General features: G+C 34.8%; 1 protein-coding gene across 1 annotated transcript in view; it reads left to right on the plus strand.

Moving 5' to 3' along the window:
- Positions 1–27,366, plus strand: part of LOC111045340 (LIM/homeobox protein Lhx5) — a 91,314-nt gene that overhangs the window by 37,912 nt on the left and 26,036 nt on the right. Inside the window, exon 3 of the mRNA XM_022330730.2 lies at positions 7,279–7,478. Coding sequence (XP_022186422.2) covers positions 7,279–7,478 — 200 coding nt within the window. The remainder of the gene's footprint in view (positions 1–7,278; positions 7,479–27,366) is intronic.

The following is a 27,366-nucleotide window of genomic DNA, read 5'->3' on the forward strand; positions in this document are numbered from 1 at the left end:
ATATTTTCAATCTATAATAGACCATGATCTATATTTCATGTGTTTTCTTCATCTGAATGAAAATATTCGATGAAACTCGTATAAAAGTCTCAATTTTCGATAGGTTGCAAGTAACAAATGAGACATAAGTATTGATTAACAAGTGAGATTATGCTGAGAAAGATGAATTTCGCCACAACACAACTCATCGAAAACTTCAGTTTCAAATACATCGATTGTCATTGTAATTTTGACTAGGAAAAACTACTCATATCATCAGAAAGGTTGTCTGTATTATTTTAAACTAACATGAACCTGACCTACAAGAACTTCTTCACAAAAACACACAATAATTATGGCAGCCTTAAACAAGAACCTGATTAACAATAAAGACAGTTTTTAGATGTGGGGTATCCCTAGACGAAAAGGAAAATGAACAGGGTGAAAATATCCTGTCATCTACGATCATTTCCCAGTGTCTGACTGAAACTGAGTTAATTTTTTCATCGGTTACGGGGTCAAACAGAGCCGAGTGAGTTGTCAGCTGTTAAATGAAGTGCAGGGTCGTGTATCTATCAATTGGACATCACAGAGAACCCATTATGCGGAAGCTAGAGCCCGCGCAGGCCAGAGGGCGTATTTCAAGAGCCACACCCGCGCCTCAGTCAGCTCAAAGGAAAAATAAAAGCTCCGGCTCAATGACCAAGTCCTGCATTTCTCTTCATAGCTCCGCTGGCTGTCACACCCATGTGAGGGCCACAATCGAGCCGATTGTTGTAACGGCAAGACAGGAAAATACGACGTCAATGTCCCGATTCATCTGTAAAATAAAACTTCATCAAGTTGATTGATTGTCGATCTTTCTAAAATGGATCTTCCATTTTTCAGAATGTAAAAAAGTGAATGAATGAATTATATCATTTACTTCTCTAAAGTTGTAGCATTTTCTAAAATCTCATTTTTAACAAAGACAAGTTTAAGATAATAGATGAAAATTAATGAAAAATATTGCATTCATTCGAATGCTAATCGACAAATAATAATTATTAAACAAGAATCCAAAGTTGAAGGCTTGTTAAATCCATGTTGCTGATTGCTGATAACCCTGTTGTCAATATTTGCAGTAACAGGAAGGAGTCTTCGGGGTGATTTACAGCATTTAACTTTGGATTTTCGTTTAACAATAATAAAGATAATATGTTGATAAATTTTCTACAAATTTTCTTAATATTAAGACTCAAATTTGCGGTTGCAGTGGTTTTCAAGGTACATACTAATTTCATTTAAAATTTCATCCAAATAATTATGATAAAATCAAGAATATTTCACTTATGACAGTAAAGAGTGGAATATTATGAAAAAAATATACTGTGTTTTATACGGAAATTGACCTACTTAACTGTCGCAAGCAAATATCAGCATAGACGAATAATGAATAAAACATTCATTTTTGTTGTGTTTTTATATATTTTTGCTATGATATCAGGTAGTGACACATCCTTTTCTAAATATCCTTCTACCCTACTAAATTGACAAAATTCTAGAATAGAGCTCTATAACAATTTCTCAAAGTCTTTATACTTTCACAGTAATTATACTCCTTTAAATTCAATCCAATTTGTCATGTGTGGTTGAGTACAATCATTTCTCAGTTCAGCTTAATAAGAAATGTTGACGAATTTTGCAAAATATATTTCCCGTACTATGGAATGAAAATGCTTGAAATTGTCATAACTATTGAAAATATAAGGTTTCTAGAAATTTATGAGGGTGTAACAATCGAGTGAGTATGATTTTGAATTATAAATCCAAAGTTCGAAAATGGAAATGGAAAGTGGATAATAACAATACCACAAACTATATAATATATCATCATTGAAATAAATAAAATTTGAAGATCAAGTGATGGATAGCTTAATTAATAAGAATTCTAATTGTATAGACACCATATCAATACCGTTTTTTTGTTTCATCTAACATTGTAGTTATTCGCACTCTGTTGTCAATTTTTGCAGAAGTATTCAGGATATATTATTTGATGGCATGCGAATTGAAATCTAATCTCGTCCAACAATAATTATTATAATACAACCATGAGGATGACTAATGAAAATCTCAATGCGTAAATGGGCGGTTAGTGATCGCTCATGTTGTAGTAGTCAAGCCCTATCACGCTGTCAAATTGCGCAATGATATAAATCATTATTGATACCAAGCTGCTGAAAAATATTGACTCGCCATGAACTTATCGTACAGTATTAGCTTTAAACAATAAATACGATGTTCATACTTGGGTACGAGGTGTACGGGATGCACAGATTCTGTGCTGGGCTGTAGGATTCCAAATAACGGTCCTGTAGTGAGATTCACTTCACTATTTCAGAGTTGTTTGAATGGAAAGCCCTGATGCTGTATATAAGGAATGCTGACAGATTTGAGTTGTACTCACTATAGCACGTTTCTATCGTGAGAATCCGCAGAGGCTTCAACTGTATTTTAGAAGTGCATAAGTGCATACTACATTCACTCCACAGTCCATAGCAGAAGCTATAAAACATTACAACACACTTATACATTTCCAGCTGGCATTAAAATGATTGCTAGGTGCCGAATAATATCAGGAAAGTACTCGAAACTCCTCCCATCCTACCAAATGTGACACTTCCTCTATTGAAGTTATGCACCATTACTTGTGATTTCACGCTGGCTCACACTCACTGTTTGATTTGACTTTAGTGCTGCTTAGTAGGGTTTCTTGAACTTGCACAGTTCCAAATGTCTTTGACATTGAGCTCATCCAACTCTGAATCAGATCAACAACGAGAGAATAATTCACACAATATATAATTTGAAACTAAATTAGGAAATAGAAGAAGTTTTGGGCAATAGTCTGTTTTTTCTTTTCCGATTGTTGTATTGTTTTTGCTAACCTAATAAATAAATATTATTAAGTATTAAGAAAGTCTGAAATACCCTTTTGAAATGTTTTATAAGTGGTGAATTATGAAACATTTCAAAAATGTACTTGAGAATTTTCATTTCATTCTATCAATAATAATAATTATTATTTGTATTATTGTGTTCTTCACATGATTTTTCTGTTTTCATTGCGATTTTGAATGTTTTAGATAAATTAAATTGGAATGGTTCAAATATATTGTATAAATACAATTATTGTAGTAGTCCTATGAAGAATTGTCCATATTTATACAATATATTTGAACCATTCCAATTTAATTTATCTACAACATTCAAAATCGCAATGAAAAATCATGTGAAGTACACAATAATACAAATACGAAAAATATTGTATACCCACTCAAATTGAACAAAAGTAAAATATAAGGCAGAATATAGAGTTACAAGATGGATATGAATGTATTTCAAATCAGAATTTTTTTTATTCATTCATAGAATAAGTACATCATCAAAATGATAGGGAGAGAAAAAATAAGATAACTTGTTCTATTTCTCTCCCAAATTTAGATAGGGTTACACATAGTCCGAAATAGGTTAAATCTTGTAGTTCTTCACTTATGAATATGTTCAAAAAGTGAATTTTCAAATTTAGATGATCAAAGCCAAAAATAGAACAGATATTACACATTATTATCACTTAAATAGAGGAGATTCACATGTTAAAGAAATAATTTTGAAAAAGGACCGAAATACTTAATTCATATCTATGAATACAATAATACAATTACGAAAAAAGATTGTTTACCCACGCAACTCAAATTAAACAAAGATAAAATATAGGGCCGAATAAAGAGTTACAAGATGGATATATTTGAAATCAGAATTTAAATCTATGAAGCCTATGTCGATAACAGTAAAGTTGAGAATGAAGCGCAAATTGTTCAAGAGGTTGACCTCTCTACAAAAATCATTCCTGAGGATCAACATCATTGTCACCATCATACTACTTTGGAAGAATCAGTTTTCTTGCTGTATTCTGAAGAAGCCTGTAGCGATACATTGCATTAAACTTTTTCCTTCCTTCCACAATCGCTGAGTAATTATTGTTCTAGTGACAAATTATTCACCGGAAAGAGCAAAAAGACAGCGAAGAAGAAGATTTGTCTGAGCTGAAGAAGATGGCGGCAATGCTCGGTCATCACCATCAAACTTGAAATTAACTTGTTTACGCCGACGAAAAAAATCTATGATCATTGATGGTGAAAGAAAGACAAACGCTAGTTGATAGTTGAGTGGTTTTCTGGAATGTAATCTATTCCGCGTGACCATTAAGTACTTGCCTGGAACCCTCCCCCATTGCTACGCCACTGTGTACTTGACAATCTACAAATACTTTAAAACATTCATTATCAACCATATCTTTGATGAAATCTTGATATCTTTCATAAAATTCTGCTAATTTTTTACACTTAATCCAACTTTGAATGTTGAATTTGAATTTTGAATGTACAAAATTCAGCAACTGTGTATGAATGAGGAATTCCATAATAGCATAATATTTATCTTTCTATTTCTAGCATAATATTTTATTTTCAGGTCCATTTGATTCATAACAAATTCAACTCTCAAATTAACAGTTTTCTAATCAATAAATCTTCCCCAATCTACACCATAGGAATGATTCAACACTTTATTGCTCAATCCTTGGCTGAAAATTGAATAGAGTTTATAGGACTCTAAACCTTCCATAACAATTTAGATCGAATTAGGACTTGAGACATGTAAAAAGGAAAACTCAAACCATAAAAGAATCTTTCTACAAGATTATCATTTGAACTCTTTTCAACAACTCTCAATTCCAAGACTGTGAATGATATTTTTCAACAATAATTCCACCTTATAATTTTAGTGAAAGTCTTGGATGACACTTTATAGAATGATTGTATGACAATTTCGGAACATTCATAAGTTTACAGTGGTCTATCAGACTTGAGTAATTCTATCAAATAGGCCTCTTACATTATTTGATGTTCAAAAAACAGGCCAATCAACTAGGGCTCAATGAATAGATAGATAAATTTTACTTATCAATAACTTTATTGTTACTAGGCTTGTCGCCTATGGTAACACGCTTACAACAATAATTTGAAACTTTACACATTATTTTCAAAATCACATCACATTCTCATGACAACAGCAAGTGAGAGTAAACAATGATATTAATGATGAATATATTCAATAATAATTATTACCTAATAATTAATTAGAAGTGGCCGTAGTCGAGTGGATCAGATGCTGGCTTCATGATTCAGAGGCCCGGGTTCAAATCCCAGCCCGGGCAAGATATTTATCTCGGGCCACTCCCGTGTTTCGGATGGACACGTTAAGCCGTCGGTCCCGGGTGCCTAAAAAGCAGTCGTTAGGTCATGTAAGAGGCCCTGAAATTGATCAGTTGCGACCTGAAAACTCTAAAACCAGACCTGAGCCAGCCAGGTCACTCGACATTATTATTATTATATAATAATTAAAAACATCTTGTTCGAAAATAATTAAATTTCAATATAAATCGTCATTTATCATACTCAATTAAAAAGAGTCACTCGAGAAGAGATGGATCTTAAAGACTCATTGTACTTTCAGGATTACAGATTACAGGAATGGTCTGAAGACTCAGTTGATAATTATTACAATAGTCTAAAATATGATCGAAATTCAACAGTTTTCTTTAACAGTCTTGATTTTTTCATCTCCTGCTTGGACTGCATACGCTCATATATTATTCAATAGAGTATTCATTCAAGTTCTGCGAACCGAAAAGTTATTTGGAAAGAGTAAAAACAGATGAGATGTCCAACATTGACTGCATGACAACGTCACGTCAACCAACCACGACAGCGAGTCAGCATTCTCATTTCTCATCACGATGAGAGGGAGAAAGAGTTAGAGGTGGAGAGAGAAAGATGGAAAAATGAGAGGATTTGACAGGATGAAGCTTTCTTCCAGCTTTGAAATTGGTTTTATAAAAATAGCTGAATATTCTCTGAAAGAAACCGAATGGAAGTAGAAGGTTTGGACAGAGATTGGAATGAAGAAAAAGAGATAAACAGTCGTAGAAAGGATAGAATGAATGTGAGAAGTGAGTTCCGCGCTGAGAACATTGCGGTCTACCACTAAATCATCGTCTCACAAAATAATAAGCAATGCAAACAAACAAAAAATTGGATAGCGCAGATACAAATTGCTCGATATCTCCATCACTCTCTGCACCTAGCAGACGTTGGCTGTGTTCTCAAGAAGAAGATCTTGCTAGAAACCTGCAAATAATTGACGGTATATAATGATAATGTAATTTTCTCGGCCTCTGTAGATATAGAAGTCACAGAATGGCTGTATCTCCTACTGATCACTGTATATACTGAGTCTCAGCTGTGCTTCTAGTGAAGAAGATTGTTTTCAATTTTAGGATTGAAATTTTTCAAATTTATTTCAGTTTTAACAGTTTCAAGTGCTAAGTGAGAAGAATTTTGTTATTAACATGGTTTTCAATCTTTCTAAATTCAATTTTTTTCAAATGTTTGGTCAGAAAATTGAACAATATTTTATAAAGTGGGGGAAGAATAACCTACTTTATGGTCTAGTATAATATGATCAAAATTCAGGGAAGGAACCGTTTTGGGCTGTGCCTGTTAGTCCTCTACGAAATTATATTAAAAAAAATATTATTCATCATTGAATCAATAAGATAATGGAATAATACATTCATATATGAGCAAGGTTTATATTCGTTAGTTCGTTTTGGAGAAAATATATCTTCAGGAGACTTATGATTTCCAGGACACCCTGGAAAACCCCTAACACCCTAAATTTCCACTTTTGAATGGTTTTAAGTACATAGGAATTGAGGAGTTAATATAAAGTGTATATCAACCTTCAACTAGCTAGTAAGTAGCTGCATACAAGTGTTCAAATGTATTGCCGATAAATTTCCCGTATTTAAAACACCAATAATTCGAAGATAATTGAAGCGTTCAGATTCCATGTTTTCAATTCGTTAGTAGAATGAATGGAAAAACTCTTCCAATAAATTATTCAAATACTCTTTTCTATAATTTGTAGTACATTACTCTTAAGGCGGGTAGAGAAAATGCTCAATAATAGTGGAAGAGGGAGGATCCTCAATTCTACAACTCATTTTCACAAAATTTGAACAAATTCAAGACCATTAATTTAAACCATTGATGGGACGTAGTCTGCTTTACCTTTCAACCGCGATATGATAAGGCGCAGCTGCATCTCTACAAATCTATGTACTGTATTTACAAAACAATAAATGTTTTTGAATAATTTCATAATCACCAAATTGTGTCTCATTTGTTACAGGCGGTTCGGGACCAAATGTGGGGGATGTGATCAAGGAATTTCACCAACTGAACTTGTGCGAAAAGCAAAGAACAAAGTTTTCCACCTGAACTGTTTTGCTTGTATGATTTGTCGAAAGAAATTATCAACCGGCGAAGAATTGTACTTTTTAGACGACAACCAGTTCATTTGTAAAGACGATTACATCACGGGGAAGCGAGGTGAGTCAAATGTGCTCTGCCACTCATTATTTAGTTTCACCAAATATTTTTTTCGGAACTGTTCTTCTTAACCTTTCATGGAAGGCGTCCTTGTTTAAAAACATTCATAAACATTTTCTTGTATTTCCATTAGTAGGTAGAGGATACAGTCAATTTGTCTCGCTTTCAATTGTAATAGAGCCAAATACTTATAAGACTTTGACAATACAAAAGCTATACATGGATAAACAATGCCATGACACCCCAATGCTGTGTAGTGTGTATTTTGGTTTGAGATATAAGCCGGTTGAGTATTAGTTTGTGATTCATCTGTAGGAGACTAGGAGTGACTTGAAAACACTACAATCCCATTCAATAAATCAACGCGAACCATACTGTGAGTTTAAACCTTCTTATCATATCTCTAATAAAATGTATTAGATTTCCATTGATTATTAAGAAGACTTGTAGTAAAGTTAACTTGAATCACACTCAGCATTGTATATATTTTCCCACATAGATGAGTCTGAGAGTGACTGAAGAGTTTCAAGCGAGTTTAATTCAAGACCGCGGGGCTATATTCTGTGAAGCATTAGTATTAACGAATATTATTAAAATATATTGTCAATAATTCAGAATTGACAAAAATGTTTTTATTAACGTGTGTTGATATTGTACTTCATCTGTAATATTGTATTGGCATCCGTTCTAAAGTTGCATAGAAATAAAGACACAACATGAGCTCAATTTGAAAAGTACCTCTCAGTAGGCCTATATTACATATCCACGTCTTACGTCTCACAGTAGTAATTTAGTTGAGTGTAATATACTTTATCATCTGTTACATTTCTATAGATTTTACTCACTCAGCTTTTAGTATATCACCTATTCATGTCTTACGTTTCAAAGTATTTATTCAGTTCAATATCTTCATCTTTATCTGTATTTATAAATATTACATACTCAATATTGGCGTGAATTTGAGACTTGAATTATTATGAAATAATTGAACAGGAAATAGGGTAGGTTAATACAATAAATAGTGAGATGCATTTATGATTATTTCTTTGCATTAAATCTTCGACCTATCCTCATATCAGCTCAACTCATTGAATTATAATTTTAATTCGAAGGTAACATTATTGAAAATCAGAGAACTAGTTGGGATCAAAATTAGTCTTATATGAATAAAGTTATCAATCAATCAATCATAGATTGCTGAAGGTATTTCAGATTCACCTCGATCAATTATGATTAGCGGTAGTCTCTAGTGGTAATTACAACTGAAACTGGTATGAATATAACTACAGTAATACAGACAGTATATTTTACAATATTTAAAGACTGTTATGAATATAGCTATAGAATAAGACAAGATAGTAGCTATTATAGCTGTCACAGCTGTGTATAGGCGCCCCTAGCATTGTCCTCAAAGCACCACTTTTTACATGGATTAACATAATTTATAGGCTCATTTTGAAATATCGACCAAGCCTGTAATTTGCATAATATTCTCTAAGCTCTCTGAATCACTTGACTGTCAGTCGGTAGCTATTTGACTTATTACCGGTAGAAATTACGCAGAAGATCAACGAAATTTTTTGGGTTGAGACAATCTATTACATACACCGCCCAAAAAGTAATGCTACTAAGAAAAAATATAATTTCCGATTCAGTAATAACCAAATATGATGATGATTTTTGTCTACTGAAAATGTCCGAAATTCTGTACACTACCTCATATCCTGCTTACGAAAGCATAAATTTGTGTTCAGAACAAGTGAACGTACTGGGACATATTATGTGAAATAGATTAGCCTAATTGTAGACAGGCTTGTTTGTTCATAATTTGATCTGGAGCATCACATGTCGCATCACTGTTAAAAATTTAAAGTTTTCATCATTAGTTTCAAAAGTTTGTTCAGTATACAAGTATTTCCTAATATCTTCTATTCAAAAATTATAATTCTCACTACGTTGCTCATAAATTGCATGTAAATTCCAGTTTGATATTTTTTTAAGATAAAAACGGTAATTTTCAAGATTTTTTAAAATTTCAATAGATTTGAACATTTTTCTTCCTTAAAAATGTTGACAGAGAAGTAAATTCTGTGACACTCCTGCTTGTTATCATTTACCACCTCACAAAAGTAAAATGAATGGTGAACACTATTAGGATTGAATCAATACTATTACACTAACTTTTCCTTTCAAACTGGACGCAATATTCCTATATCCATTGTACTCATAGCCCAGATTATGCCCAGTTCAATATTAATCTCACAAGATACAACCCTGCATAAGTTGCATTATGATACTATAAGTTACCTACTTATAAAGTGCATAAGATACTTCAATCCTTCTAAGAGAGGATATCACATTCTTTTCTCTCCACGTTAAGATATTCAATTTCGAATAGCTGTTCAATGAATGTTTTCACTGGCTCATAAATTTAGACCAACGAAGAAAACATTGTCTAGTTTAGTCGATTGACAAATCCTTAAAATGTCTAATCTATCTTGACTCTATGATGACATCACAATATGTACGCACAAAATAAAGTTGACTACTCCTGGTACTTTACTTCTGCAGTTGCGTACGTTTGAAACATTCCACTGACAATTTTCAAAATTCAATCAATCTGACCAGTCGATAACGTCAGAACAGAGCCATATCTGCGGTAACAATCAGCTTGGATGCAATTCAGACTCAGGAAATTGAATATTGATTCCCTTTGGGGAGTTGGACGTTTTGAAGCTCAGCTTGCTAAGCTGCGGGTATCACGCTATCATAGGGCCATGCAGATGTATAATACAATATTGACGTGGAGTGTTGTTCAAATCCAGGCTTGATTCGACTGTTCTCGAATATATAACAAAAATATGATGTTCCGATCGACTAAGCATCAGATGCCAAGTTGAGGTTCACTATAAATGTTAGCGATTAATTTATTCACTAATCAAATCTCGGTTTAATTCAACTGCCCTGAACTCTATTTTGACGAAAATATTATGTTTTGATAGTTTAAGTACCAGATGTCAATTAGAACTTCACAATTAATCTTTGCGATCAATTTATCTACCAAAAGCCAGATTAGGTATGCGCGTTCTCGAAAGCTTTAGATTTATTCTGATAGAATTCGATTGGATTTTCTAACATTAAATTTATATTGTGATGAGATTCATCCTACATACGCCTGGTTGTCCAGTGTTGATATTTTGGTTTATCACCTATAGACTGCTTTATAAGCCCGTGGATTAACTTCGGCTTTTATTTGATGAGCGGTGACGGAATAAACCAACTTTTCAAAAAGGTTTTGCAAACTGATAAAAAAGACGCAGAATTTATTCCTCTACTCGACTTTGCATATTGTTCTGATATTTAATAACTTATATACCGATCGACTTAATATGTTACCGATATCTAACAGAATCAACAATAAAATGAAGATGAATTCGAACGGGGAACTAAACAAGGCTTCCTATTTCTATTTATTGTGCGCTGCTTGAATAGAAGACATCACCACACAAAAGTAACAGTGAACGGTGGAAATATAATTCCCATAAGCTCTTATAGCATTATTCCCATTCATACCAGCCGAATGAGTATGAATAACCTCATTAGAACTTATGGGGAATGTATTTTAACTGATTCCTGTCACTGTTGTGTGTGAATACAGCTTTACTGAGAAAGTTCACGATTATTGAAACGAATAATGCGGAAAGAAGCTTTGTGGTCTGTTCAATAAATTAATTGCTCGTGTGCAGCGAGAGAAACGTGGACGCGGCCTCAAAAATGAAGAAACTGAACGCTCGGTTACCCTCTAAATGGACCGACGAAAAAAGCGCAGTTACACCAATCTTGTAGTGTCCAGTTCGATCAGCTAGCATGTTTGTACACTGTGAGCACACCTCTAACCGCCATAACGAAACCATGTAATAACCTAATAGAATTTCTTCGACAAAAACTAGCAATTCCTACCTTTAATAGATATATTATCTGGTTTTTCTGAAGTGTGGCATCTTAATACAAGAAGTGTTTTACACAGTTTCACTTACTTTATTGAATAAAGAAGCTTGGACCTGTCTCAGCTACTAATTTGCTAGAATAAATAGCATTTTCACACCATTATACGTCTCTAGTGAACACTAGAAGCGATCAGTAATGGTTTAAATAAATGTTAAACAACCAGTCTCTATTGAACTGTGACTGGGGTTCACCAAACCCTAGATTGATTATGTTATAACTGAGAATAGTTATTTAATATATTAAAGCTTCTGACATTCTCAAGTTGTTTTCATTTACTACGGATATCTAACACAATATCATATACATTTCTACTCATATAAGTAACTTACATTGATTAGCTGTTAAGTTGTGAATAAGTAAATAAATTATTCATTGTTGGAAAGAGAATACGACATGTAAATAGAGCTTATTACAACAAAAATGATCATGTTCAATTAAATAATCACGTTACAATCTCCAGTAAGGCTTTGTCCACACATCGTGGTGAATAATACATATCTGTACATTCATATCTACAACATAACTTGTGGACTATGTGGAGGATCCGCTTTCAGTTCAAGAGCCTGACGTTAGTGAAGCTAACGGAAATCGAAGAAGCACAAGGACAAAAAGCTTCAAACTTATTTAAAGGACTATTAACATTCATTCTGCTAGGTGGAGTGGATGTGATTACATTGATCATGTGACCTTATACTATAACATATTATCATGATTAATGTAACATCTCACACTTCAATAAGTGCTTTGAACTCTCCCATTAAGAGGCTTTACTAACTAAACTTTTCTTCTAGTTGGGCAAGTATGTTTTGGTGACTTGGGTTTTTGGTTAAGAATGATTTCATGGATACCTGAAGGCTGTTGTAATCATGTTGTCTCATCTCAGGACTCACGATATCAACTGCACAAATAATTCAACAATATATCAGCTTTCTCAAATAGCATAATACAATGCATGAGTTAAAGGGGGTGTAAAATCAAGGGCTCCATTGGTTTAATCGACTGTCTTTTATTCTTTTAAGCGACTTTTTATTATAAAAAAATCGTTCATGGATTTTAATTTTTATTTATATCTTTGATAGGCTATATACACAAAGCTAGCGAGGCTTTCATACCTCTCCATGATCAGCCTGCACTCAGGGACAATAGTACGAGTAGCTAATTAGCTTCTACTAAACCCTGGTTCCTGTAACTTCCGAATTGGAATACATTGTATTCCTGATTTATATTCAAGCTACTCGAATTTGATCTCACTAGGCATCAAACCTGCAAAACTGTAGAAATCAAGCTGAAAGAACAAACCAATTAAATTTTACTCCAATTCGAAAATTATAAAACTTGATTATACCAGCTATGCTATAGACAGCTGCTGTCGCAGGAACTTGGAACTGAACGTGCTGAACTGAGATGCACATGAGATTTTCAATATGATTTAAACTGCTTTAGGATTGTTATTCGTTTGGTCTAAAGTCGCTTGAATCAAAGTCTAGTGAGAGCAAATTGTCCCTGTGAGCGGCCTGCTTTAGCTTCAAACATTCTGAATCACCATCAATATGAAAAGAGTGGCTACCATTGAGGATGTTGGCAAGCTTTCCTTGGACTGTCATTTGAATGTGGATCAAGGATGTAGTCAGCGAATGGGATTGTGGTTGTGAAGACCGCAGCCGCTAATAGATCCGCCCCGAACGAATAAACGATTTCTTCAGTACCCAGTAGTTAGGGTAGTGGTTTGCTCTGCACCAATGATAATACCGGCTGGGTTCAGTCGATCTTTTTGTTGTCGATCTTTTGTTATCGATCTTGTGCCGCCGGTACAGAAGTACCGCATAGTACTTACATACATGCAAACTGTTCGAACTTGAGTGATGAGAGTAGATAGAAGAAAGAAAAAAAGGGTGGGAGAGAGAGAGGTGAATGATAAGGTAAGAGAAAGACAAAGCGGTTGGAGTGACCAGCAAGTATGTCTCACGTAGCGCACTACTATACAGAGAGGCACTCACTGCAAAGAGGCGGCCATCATCATTCCTTTTCTTGTTCTCTTTTATTTCTAGTAGCCTGTCACTCCTCTCCTCCTCCTCCTCCTCCTCCTCCTCCTCCTCCACCACCTCCTCTTCTTTCCTATCCATATCCATTGCTTTCTTGTTGATGCGCGTGTACACTCTCGCGCACACCAACAATAACGACAAGAGCCGAAATAAAAGAAGATCGTAGAAAAAGAAGAGCAGAAACAAAAAAGGAGAAGCAAATTGAGAACAAAAAGGGTGTTCTTGTTCTAGTGGTGGAAGAGCCAGAAACGAGCTGGAGGAGAAGAACGTGATGGAGGAGGATGAGGAGTGACGAAGGAGTAGGAGAAGGAAAAGCGGCGAGAAGAAAATTGGTTGATAAATGACGAGAAGAAGCAAAGGGACAGGAGAAAGAGGAAAACATTCAGGGGAAGGAGAGAACATTTAGGAAATGAAAAGTGAAGAACTGGGGAGAGAGAAACGAAGAAGAGAAAGAATAGGTATAAGATTAACAAGAGGAAGAAGAAAAAGTGGTAAAATAGGAGGAAAATGAAGAAGAAGGTGTTAAATGATGTGGAAAAGAAAACTAGAAGTAAAATGTAGAGAAGCAGAGAAAGTATAAAAATACAGAAATTAAGACCGATAAGGTTATGGAATAACTGAGGATGAGGTGCAAAAGAAAGAGCAGAAAAGGGAGAAGAAGAAGGGAGAAAAATGTGAAGAAGGAATTCAGATACAATAGTACAGAAATAGAAAAACCTAAGTAGAAAAATTAAAACGAAAAGAGAGTGCAGAAATTCGAAAATATTAGGAGGAGGGGAATATGGAGAAGGAAAAGGGTGATCATGAGATGCAAAACAATGAGGAAAAGAGACAACGGAAATTATTTATGAACAGAAGGCTGACATTTAAAGGAAAATGGAAATGAGAGGTAGACGAAAAGAAAAGTGCAGGAAGAATTAAGGTTAGAAGAGGAAGGTGAATGAGGAGGAGATAGAGAAGAGTGCAGGAGTAGAGGAGGGTTAAATAAGAAGTTCAAGGAAGAGACGTAGGAGAAAAAGAAAAAATCGATGAAGCAAGGCGGTGAAGGAGTAGAAAGAACCAAGGTAGCACGGCGCACTCGCCTATGATGCACGACTACTAAATGAAACAAGAAAAACAAGAAGCAAGAAAAAACACTGAAACAAGAAAAAGAATAACAGCCGTAACAACACGAGCGCTCATCTGGTGGGAATTATTTCAATTTTTATCACGATCGCATCGCAGTACCTGGTCAGGCTCTGATCGACTTATCGCGATTATTGCCCTCTTGTCAGCATTGGTAGAATAGGAAGCATTGATGATATTATTCAAGAAATGCTGACTGATTGAAGTGAATCTGACTGTTTGAAGTGTGGCTGCGGCAAGCGGCAAGTACAACGTTGCCCAATCACAATCAACATCAATAATTCACTCCGTACAACCCAACATAATATCATTCAGCTATTTGCAATTCAAAATATCGAAACGTATAGAAAAACTGTAAACTTACTTCAAAAAGTATCGGGAAATATTTTAGAGGACTACATATTGAGCTATATTATTATTATTATTATTATTATTATTATTATTATTATTATTATTATTATTATTATTATATTATTATTATTATTATTATTATTATTATATTATATTATATTATCGAGCTGTATTATTCGTATGTGTTTAAGTAGAATATTTAAATCTCACTCAAGACCAATAAAATCTTCATTCACAACATGAAACATTACAGAAATTATCCATAACTCACGTTGTGATTTCTAATACAATGGAAGCTCGATATAGCAGTACACCCCGTTATAGTACATTTCTTCTGTAGTCCCTTGAAACATGCATATAGCTTCCAACCTGGATATAGTACACCCTGATTTGGTGCAGAACACGTAATAGTACATTTCTTCTGTAGTCCCTTGAAACATGCATATAGCTTCCAACCTGGATATAGTACACCCTGATTTGGTGCAGAACACGTAATAGTACATTTCTTCTGTAGTCCCTTGAAACATGCATATAGCTTCCAACTGGATATAGTACACCCTGATTTGGTGCAGAACACGTAATAGTACATTTGTTCTGTAGTCCCTTGAAACATGCATATAGCTTCCAACCTGGATATAGTACACCCTGATTTGGTGCAGAACACGTAATAGTACATTTTTTGTGAGGTCCTTTGAGATGTGTTTAATTCGGTGAGTATAGAATGTACATTTTGTGAATGTACATTCTATACTCACTGGTTATATTAGAAAGGTTCCACTGTACATGGTTCCACTGTTATTAGAACAGCTAACATCAACAGGCTGAGCTATGATAGGAGTATTCGTAGTTATTGAATTTGTAGTTACTAATAACAATTATTAATGCGTTCGCTCATCTATCTCGTAGAATTTTATTTCATCCTTGTAAGTGCATTTACGCGTTGATTAAAAATAGAAATATATCATTTTGAAGAAGAACATTCAAACTGGAATGTTGCTATTTGTTTGAAAGGAGAATATTTATTCCTAATTCCTTTCCACGTCGGGAAGGACTTGTATGGTAAAAATGAATAGATTGTCAATATATCATTTGTGAAAAACTTTGTGATGAGTGATTATTCATTCATCTGAATAGTAATTGTAGGCTACTTGTAAATATTTTAAATCTGGTTGGATTGTACTTTATACTGTAGGATACAGTTCATTATGGTGGTCAAAAAGTTTCACTTTCATTGGAGATGGGCTTGGCAATGAGGATGACACATCATTCAAACTCAAAAGCTCTCATTTGTTGACTAGTCTGAGATTTCCAGACATAGCAATTCAAGTGTGAGAAAATCCCATCTGTCTAGTATTTGAGAATAGGTAGGTTAGAATTATGATCGAATACGTTCTACAAAGCGGTGATATTTGATTGGTGTTATTAGAGGGCATGTGTGCTCATCAAAACTAATTCGACCAGAAATTGTTAGTTTGAACTCGATAATTAGACTTATTACTGAGTGGCTCGATCCTGAATTATGATCTTCCGTATTGTGAGTTGAACAGGTCTTCCCGGCAGAGCTTCGTATTTGAGTCAAATTTATGTTCTTTGCCGTCTGCAAATTATTGAAGAGCTTGCAAAATCTTTTCAAAATTTACGGTGCAAGTTCATCGACTTCTTAGGAAAACCAACTTTGCTGAACCACGTTTACCATTCCCACGAATGACATTGATTGCAGACCTCGATAATCTGCACTACGTGGGCCTCGACTCTCCCTCGATTCGACTTTCAATTTGGAACTTGAACCAAAGGTTTTAACAATGTTGTATCTGCGAACAAAACTAAAGGAGTGGCAGAATGAGAGGTTGCACACTCTTGTCTCATTTCAATCCATCTCGTTAGCTTCCTCAACTTCAGCACATCCTCCCAATCGTTGAAAAGATTCCCAATCAAATGCATGGTATTCAGTAGCTTGTATACTTTTGCTTACTTTGCCAATCTTGAAGCTTATTGTGATATTTGGCAGACTTCATGACCAATATTCCATAATCGAATAATTTTATTAAAATACTTTTAATTTTAATTCTATTTTGATGAGTTCTAGAAAGAATCCTCATAATTTGAAACTCGCTATGAATGTGATAACTATTATTTATAGGCTTCTAATTTATTCTCTGTGTGATGATCCCTTCTGGCATCAATACCAATTAATATGTATCCAATAGAATCTCTTATTTTTTATCTGATTAGTGCTACACAAAATGAAAATGACGAACTATTTCCGTGAGAAATCCACTACACAACACGTCACTACACTACACCTATCCTGAAATCCACCGGAACCAATTGAAATGTAAACATTTTTGTTCCAGTTGATTTACCATTATGAACTTCTATTACTGTGACTATCTTAATGGTGCATTCATTAATTGAATTTTTAGCACATGTGCAACAATTTTCAGGTTGATTTGTACTAATTATTCTGAGACAAATTGCTACATAGACCTCTTAGCTCTTCTCGAGATTGTGTGTGTTAATATAGACCTTCTATTCTTGTCATTAGCTATAGTTGATTCTTAATGTACCAAACAATTTAGCCTTTTATTTGAAATCGTGACATTCAACTCTGAACGGTTATTTCTCATGTTAAACAAATAAAATTCTCATCCAACCATGCAAAGTAGCAATTTTGAGTTGATTGATTTAGATCATCTATTCAGCATTATAGTTGACTATAATCCTGATCTAATTATTTCTCAATTATTTACCTGAAGGAGAAGAAAGCTTCCGCCACCAAGTTTCGTGCAGGATAGAGACTATAATTTTTTATCGTGATTGAGAGTGTTTCTTGCGAAGATCAATAAAATTATCAATTAAAAATATCTGCAACATTCTTGTAATGACCAATGATTGTGAAAATTTGGTTCAGATGTCACATGGCCAATAATTCGATTCTCATTAGATACTATTGAATCTATTATTTCCAATTTCTCCTGAAGTTTTATCGTGTGATTTTAGGTTATTTGTGTATAATTCACATTTTGCATCTTTTATCTATTGCAATACATTCATTCTCAATTTTTACAACAATCACAGTTTATTTTTAACTTCTTTGTTATATAATACTTGAATTTCTGTCAAGAAAATTACGTACAGATTTACGCGCCGCGAACACGAGCAATTCACTTTTAATCAGCTGATGTCAAGTTTTTTATATCTGTATCTTACAGTTTCTGTACAAATACAGATATAATCAACTGATGAATAGTGAAATTCGCATGTTCGCAGCGAGTAAATCTTTACGCACCTTTAGAAGAAGCATAAATACTGTATAGGAAGAGATATTCCATTTTCGGTTTAATCCATAAATGCAGGTGCCAAAATATGGATACCCAAACAACATACAATACTGTATCACCATTTTGAGAGTACAACATACTTATTCATTTTTTGAAGGGATATAAGGCATTGATAAGAAATCGATGACATTTTTGTTGAAAGTTGCTCAGTGTCCCATCAGAGCTCTGTTGGGATTTCTTAATGTAAGACACCTCAATTTACCAAGTTGATGAATGTACTCCATTGGATTTATGTACCGTTACCGCTTCTCTTCACGAACCATTACAATCAGCCCGGCAGATGTCTGCACATCTTCTTTCATTCTAGTCGACTGTCTTCTTGCATTCCACTCGTTACTTTTTCCCATTCTCAACTTATACTACACTCCATTACGGTCTCGTACGCCACTTCTCTTGTCATCTAATAAGTCAAAAATAGCACTGCAACATACCTACTTCCGGAATCGACGGTTTACGACTGATTCGTCGGTCTGAAATCTCGTTTTTGGAGATGTTGACATCAATATTCAGTCTTATATCAGCTAATAGATACTTTGAGAAAATTGGGTCGTATAAGTTCCAAGTGATAAATCGGAGATTCAAGATTATACAAGTTTCATTTATCCAGTTTATCAACATATCCTGTCGAAACTCATATTTTGATCTAAAGTTTACTGTAAAATCATTTTGTAGCCTCTCATAATCTAATTCAATTTTTCAGTTCATCAAAAATGCCAAAAAGTTCAAGAAATGGGAAAAAGTTACAAAATCACAAAAATTTAATTTAACATTGAATTGTAACAGTTCCTGACATTTCCTTACATTAAATTTAAGCAGCAAGTTTATAAATATATTACCTTTTAATTTAACACATATAACTAGAGATACCAGTAATGATATAAAAAATTGGATAATTGCAAACTATTTCACTTCAATAGAAAACCTTATTTAAATTAAAATTTATTGTATCCCTTATAATTTATTTACTTTTATCTTTTTTTCTTTCTCAGAAATGACTAAATGATGAGGATTTTTTTTTTTTTTTTATTTTAAATATTATTATACTATTTTCGATTTGCAACGGTCACCAGCGAGCAAAGTTTATTCTTTTGCTGGTGATGCCATATATAATAAGTAAATTATATTTACATATGTGAAGAGATATTTATGATTTTGTATTATTATTTTCTAATTTTTAAGTTAACACTTGTATTTTGTTTAAATTTATTATTCATAATTTTTTGATTCGCTCTTTATTTGTGATTGTTTTTGTTTTTTTTTTAAATGGTGAAAATAAATGATTTGATGATTTGAAAAAAAAAAAAAAAATCACATAACATTTGGTTAACGAAACTTTTTTTTAATTGAATTCAAATTTGAATATATCTATAGTCTTTAAGCAAATTCACTCATGACTGAATCCCATTCCGTATAATGACAATATAATTATTATTCCAGAAATGAATAATTCCATAGCTAAACTGAATGAAAACTGGAAATATTGAATGATCTATAAACTGTAGTCTAGTATCGATAATAATTGATGGATAGCTCGAATTGCAGTTTGAATCATTTACTACTAGACATAACTATTACGTTTCATTAATAAATTATTGAAAAATCATCCAAATTTTCTTTTCTTGTGGAGTTCATTAGATTATGAGGTTATCTTATATCTATTATTTTTTTAGGGAATTTAAGAATCAAGAAAGGCCTACCACTTCTCTAGAAAGCTGTAGCAAGTAATTATTATTCTTATATTCATCCACCATTTTCATGGAAACAAGTCACCAAGATAGATACACCATCATCAATCAAAACTTCATATTATTATAAAACTCAATTATCAACCACAGATACTAAAATCATTGAGACCCCACCCTTCAGCGCTGAACCAACGATCCGTTTAACCGCGATTTCTCCAATGAGAGGGCTGGCTGTCCACAAGCTGTACCACCGATCCGTTGGACAGCGTTCATATTAGATCTCCAATCAGCGGTTGTCTGGGATCAACGTAACAGGCGAGAACTCAGTGTTTTGATAACTTTAGGGGAGGAAGGCAGCGGTTGCATTACCACCGATCAATTCACACCTTTCACGGGTTTGTGATCAGGCAGCCTAGTATGGATAGTAACCCCATTGTAGTGCTACAAGAGGGTAGGGGTGAAAAATACTACGGAGGAGGGAGATGGTTTCAAAGCGTATACAGATAGCGTTTGACACTGTCAGTCTACCTTTAGACGTGAGCCGAGGTGTCACATCGCATTAGCGCGCTGACGTGCAATGCTTTCTGGGTGGCAGGCACCCTTCCTTTTCCTTCCTCCCTCTCCTCTCACAAACACAAAAACCGAAACCACAATACACAATATACAATACACAATACTCACTCGCCTCTCCGCCTCACAACAATACTACGAAAATAATAAGCTGCGATCTCTCCATGGCTTATCCCCACGATTATTTGCTTGCTCTAGTCATCCATCCGATATCTCCATCGAGGCATACAATAATAGATTCGCAACGATAAACTTCACCCCCGAGTCAAAATGGATACGCCGGCAATATTTGTACAGGTGCTTTCAAAACATCGCTCCCGAAAATTATTTGGGTCGCACGAAAACAGGAAGTGTAAGAAATATTGTTATGTTCAACGGCTATGTTCAAGTGGGCAAACGCAGGCAGGATCTGTACTTGGAAGATTTAGGTTACTTTGAAATGGTTTTCCACAATTCCCAGTTGTAAATTGTGATTATTACAATGATCTATCATGATAAAACGTTAGTGTAATTCCAAAAATGTGTAATACATCTATTGATGTGAACAACATCAAGTCATCTCTCCTATTTGACTATCTAAATGATGTAATGTTTCACGTTTACATAATTATATATTGAATGAATAAAATGTGGACTGGATTTGAACATCTCCCAAACTGGTATTCAGAGAAAATGGTACTCATAACTACTCATAATAAAAATTGAACTATAACTCACTTGCATTTACACTCATAATTTGATTGGAGTCTACAATTGAAAACATTCTCATTCGTAATTTTCATGATTCCCTTTTCATAATTAGTATTATTCCATATAGCTGCTGGATTGTAAAAAACAGTTCTAATCCTTCATCCCATCCAATAACTACTAACGATATCAAGGATATTGAGTTGGATATCAAGGTGGAATGAGTTCATATATTGACGAAGTCCTGTATTATAGTTCTTGTGAGTACTACCTTGTTCGCTTTAAAACTTAACTTTTAATATTTTGTATATTTTGAATGAATAAACTATAATTTTATGCTTTGTTTATCCACTCTTGTTTAATTGGATGACTAGTTGGAATTTGATGGTATCTAGAAAAATTACCAATGTACTATGGTAGACTCCGATGATTTATCTATTGACAGTCATCATTTATCTTCTGAAACTCCTCGAAATTGAAGGTACATCCGTTCACCAGTATGTGAAGACAGAATTGGAGTGTTTCGTACAGGAGTGAGATCGAGCTGTCAATAGTCAATAGAAATTTTTTTCTGACTGTTAATGATTATTAACAACTCAATCTCAACTCTATCTAAAACAGACAAGAGAACTTCCCTGAACCCTTCAGGAAGAATTTCCCAACCATTGTCAAATTAAGTTATATCGTCGTGAAAAATGTAAAATTGTCATCTGCGATACGATACTATTTTGGCGATATCTGAGGGATGGGCACCCATTATAGTGACAGGCAGCAACAGCAGAAGCTGCAGGCAAGCACCTGGCTGATGGCTGATGGCTGGTGAGTGAGTACTGGGAGCTGGGAGCTGGGACCCTGGCTCAGGCAAAACCCGTCCAGCCATAAAGAGGCGATTGGATCGATTAGTAGTGGAGCCAGGCGTGCATTCACCTCTCAACTGGTGTTAGTTTGTTGTCTGGTGTCTATATGTAATTCCCCTGCAGACGAAATGCGGTTCGTTCATTAGCCTACCGTAACCGTGGACCTTCAATACGACGACCCAACTGGCTTACTTTGTCGGTCGACCCTCAAATTACCGGCATCTCAAAAAACTACTCCCCGCATAATCGCCAATAAACCGATAATTGCACTTTCGATACAATCCATAAACGGTCGCACTCCGCAGAAAAAACCTGGCGCTAGTTGTCTTATATGTATCCAGTGCGCTGTTTCATACCAAGACATAATCGCCAATTATTGGACGTGTTTGCTGCAAACGTTATATCAGGACAAAATGTTGTTATTTTGATGTGATGTTGCCTGTAAACGTTTATTGTACGACTCGTGCGCAAAAGGGAAGGAAATAAGTTCACCTCTCTAGCTCTCTATGTAGTGGCAAAGATAATGTAGTATTTCATTATCGTTTACGTTTGTACTTATACTCACTTACACCTATACCCACTGACGTACTCCTACACTCCTCACTTACAGTTCATTCAGGACCATGACCTTTTCTAAACAGCTTTTTAATCCGTCTTCATCGATAGTCTAACGTCTTAATTCTGTCAGCTAGATCTTCAGATCAATCTCAACATCCTCCAATCAACTTTTGGACGCTCTCTTGACATTTAAACATTTGGATTGTCCCTGAAAAGTTCTGAATCGCTCATTATCTCCACTTGAATTCACCACCTTCAATTAAGGTTTGTGTGAGTTTTATTGTAGTATTACCTGAGTTTCGCGTGCCAATTTAACTAAATAACCTGAATAAAACTATAGATAAACATATCTAACTGGAAAAACAAGATGACGTTGAGGGATCAATCAACGTTGGAAAACATTGAGAGCGTGCCTCAAGAGTTGAGAGACTGCACGTTTGTAAAGGAAAAACCATAATTTAACACTTATTTCCTGATATTGGACATTGTTGCGAGTTAACTAAATTATCAAAATTTATCCGAATACTCGAAATTTGCAACTTGTATTCTTTGTAATAACATTATCGTGGGGTAGTCTGATAAATGATTCAGTCTTTCTCATCTCTTTTTCTACTATTGTTACTCCATGATCCATGTTTTACTATTGATTTCACAAGCTACTCCAAATGAAAAACTCAATATATCATAGCGTTTCTGTCGTGAATGACTGCAGGATCCAGTATCACTGCTGATCAATGAGAAGAGGAAATGGAAACCAAGATTCACGAATAAATCAGCAGAACTAATATAATGTTACGTTGGCGACAAAGCTTTCGTGCGAGTTGGCTCACATAGATGTCCAAAGTCAAGCGATGCTTTATTTTAATTTTATGCGTAGCAACCTGCTAATGATCTTGTTAACAATTTAAGGATCTTGTGAATTTTTATCAGCTACTTTTTTATGTGGTTCTCATAAAAGTAGAAGGAGATGGGAGATCACAGCAGTGGATCCACTAATTGCTCTCAACGGGGTCTCGTCATTACAAGCCTGCGCCTGCGCCCTTCACTTTTAGGCTCAACAAACTACATTATACCATCCTTAGAGTCGAGCCTTGCTATAGTTCATAAAACAAAGTGGTGTCAAACGAGTGCGCATGTAGGAGAGGGCTTTTTATTCAACTCGAAAGAGAATAACGATGGTCAATATTGTAATAGCTGAAAGACTGTTCAAAAATTGTGGAATGTTATATTATTTCTACAACAATAATAAAATTATTCTTATTACATTGCTACTTGAGTGTAGCGGTGAATTCTGAAAAATATGAATAACATATTGTTACTGGAAAATAATATTCTCTTACTTTCAAGTGGGTGAACTTCCATATTCTTTTGGTTTTATAAAATAAACAACATTTAGGAGAGGGGAAAAGTATATTCACTATCTAAAAACAATGATTAAATGAGCGATGATTCCCTCAACTTTTTATGAATTCATTTATAGTATGATAAGCTATCAGCCGAGCTCGTGTATTTTCTACATTGTTATTGTTTTCCGTGAATAGATGTCCAAGCTGTTCGAATTTTGTATGTACAATAGAATTTGTCACATTTCAAATATCTCTTCAACTTCTTTCGCCTTTACTGACTTTCATTGATGTTCAATCCTTCATTTTCCTTGCCAAAAATTACTAGAACATGTTTCTTCAACCACTATAAGGTCAACCATACAGAAGAAGCTATTTCAGAATGACTGTGAAGTATAATAATTAGATGTGAAATATATGTTTTTCAGGAATATCTTTATGATTCTCAACTGTTAATATAGAGAATAAATAATTGACAAGACATAATACATGATTAATATTATTGATAGTTAATAAAGAAAACGTTCAACAATGCATTCATGTTTTTATATTCGAATTTCTACAAATTGACAAGACATAATACATGATTAATATTATTGATAGTTAATAAAGAAAACGTTCAACAATGTATTCGTGTATTTATATTCGAATTTCTACATATATTTGCAATGATCAACTTATGTCTAGCAAACTATGATGTTCTGTTCGTTTTTTACATCTCTGAATCGAGGACTCCCATTATGTTTCTTGAAAAATTATCGGATAAGTGGACTATGTATTTAGAGCACTTTGATCCGTCTGCGAGTTTCACATCGATCCAAAATCACGTTCCAAGATTGAGACGATGAATTGGGCTTCTATCATGTCTGGAGAGGGACGAAATTTCACAACGGCTATCAGCTTAGGAGCCTTTTCAACGTCCCACTGTGGAGGAGATAATAATCATCCGTTGAAAACTATAATCTCGAACAAAATTATATGCAATTTGGTGTAGTCGGCGTTCTACTAGTCATGCTTAATAGTTGAGTATCGATGGAAGGGAGTAACTTAATGTGATAGTGATTTGGGTAGGTAAGCTTCAACCAAACAGTAGTTTGAACAGCTGTTCCTACAAGTTTCACTTTCAAATCCAGGAAAAATTGACCGGCAGATAGGTTTAAGATCATGATTCATGCTTGAAATATTGTAACTGAAAATATTTAGTTAACTGAACTGGATAGAGCTTTTCTAATAAGGAATGAGTCTACCCTTCCCGTGAAATATGTACTGATTATGATATGAAAAATCAGTAGCTTCAAGATTCAACCAAACAATAGTTTAAACAGTTGTGCCTTCAAGTTTCTCTCTCAGGAAAAACTGACCAGCAAATAGGTCACATGTCTCGCCAGATGAAAACCTATTATCTTTGGTTCTTGTTTCTATTTAGAAATTTGACTCATCACCAATCAAATCATCTTAATAGGAACAAAAACAATCCGAGACTGCTTTTCCAATTACGAGTTTCAAATTACAATAAGTACATATTTGAATACACTTGAAAACGTATTGACTGTAATAATTCCCGGGTTCTTCCAATGATCCGTGGTAGAAGCTCTAGGCAGAAACACCTGGAAGATAATTGAAAGTGTCGACTGATAGAGTTGTTATAGGAAGCCGAATCAGAAATTTCTATGTTGCGATCGCTGGTTTCAAGACGGACCATATAATGACCAGTTACGTGTTGTCCATCACGGAAACAGCACGTTTTTTCTGTGTAATAATTTTTTGCCGGATTCTATCCCGACAGTTGTTTTTCTACACATTGGAGAGCCAGGTTAGAAATATCGTTTACTTGTAGATTACTGTTGCGGGTGCGACGGGGCAGCGGTGGCCTCTTTGTGAGGCCGACGCCGTTGGAGTGTTTATTCCCGGGACCCGGGCAGGGATGCCTGCAGTCGACCAGGGCCCCCTGCCGTGTGCACATCTCTTCAACAGCACTCCGTTTACTCCTCGCCACAGGGGATCCCTCACCACTCCCCTTGTCACGGCCAGAAAGGTAAAATAAGACCTCGGTCGTAAGCACCGCGCCCCAAACGCATAAACCCGAGTCCTAACTTCACGCCAAAAACCGACCGGCTCACAATTATCAGCGTCGCACTATCAAGATCAACGATAATGTCACCAGCCTCATATCAAGATGATCATTACCGGGTATCACACATTTTAAACAGTCACAATAACTATTTTATCAGGTGATAATGTTATAAATGGATGCGCATCAAGATTTAAATGGTTGGTAGAGATTCATTAACGATTTAAAGAGGTAGAAAAGTGATTTTATCAATCAGTGTAGCTTATTCAAATAAGCACCACATACCAACATTCATACAAATTGCATACTGGTACAATATAAAAAAAAATTTAAGAGATTTTCATCTAGTATAATTTTTGATATTACATACGCGGAATACATAATATTTACATATTGGATATGCATACGCGTTCGCGGAATTATATAGTAAAAACATACTGGGGTTTCACATGACTTTAATGTACATAAGTTGCCGGTTCATTTTTTATCCTTTCATACCTTACCAATATATATGAATGTTTTATTTTGTATTATTAATTCTCTTATTTACGGTATATTCTATCAAGTTCTCTATTTAATTGTTCTGAAAAGGTTCCGTCTTATACCCTTGAATACTATATCATATATCCCAGTTCCTTAGCAGACTGTGGGGAAGTCATAAATTTGTATGCAGAGCTTTTCGGAACTCACAAAAAACATACTGGAGCCGAGAGGAGCATATTATCCGAGTTATTCATTGAACTCTACTATAGCTGGAGGGAGGGGAGGTTTGGTGATGATTGCGAGGAAGATGTTCAAACGCTTCGCTAACAGTAACGACAATAAAATGGTCAAACCTACGACCCCACTAACATAAAAGCATTGAGTTTAGGTGGCCCGAAAGAGAGACAGAGAAAAACACTTGACACATCGCAGGGTTCCAGATATGTAAAGCGAGAAGGGGGATTATAGTGGCGCGGCATCTTGATCAAAGGCCTTGGACAAATATTGGTACTGGCAATTGAGAAACGCATTCTAGCAGGATCTCGAGTGGCTCTCCGCCAGCTGAGTAGTTATCAAACATTGTCGACCACCGTTAACCAATCAACTAGCGACACGCACAACACAAATACACTAATCTATTTTACACTTGGCAGTACAACTTCATCACCCTGACACAATATTATGCTGCCGAAATGCGATATGATTCACCAGTATTAGTGATGCTCTTCGATTGGTCGACTGCTCCTGCAAGTTTTAAGCTTGTTATG

This window comes from Nilaparvata lugens, chromosome X (assembly GCF_014356525.2).
Source record: "Nilaparvata lugens isolate BPH chromosome X, ASM1435652v1, whole genome shotgun sequence".
Taxonomy (NCBI): domain Eukaryota; kingdom Metazoa; phylum Arthropoda; class Insecta; order Hemiptera; family Delphacidae; genus Nilaparvata; species Nilaparvata lugens.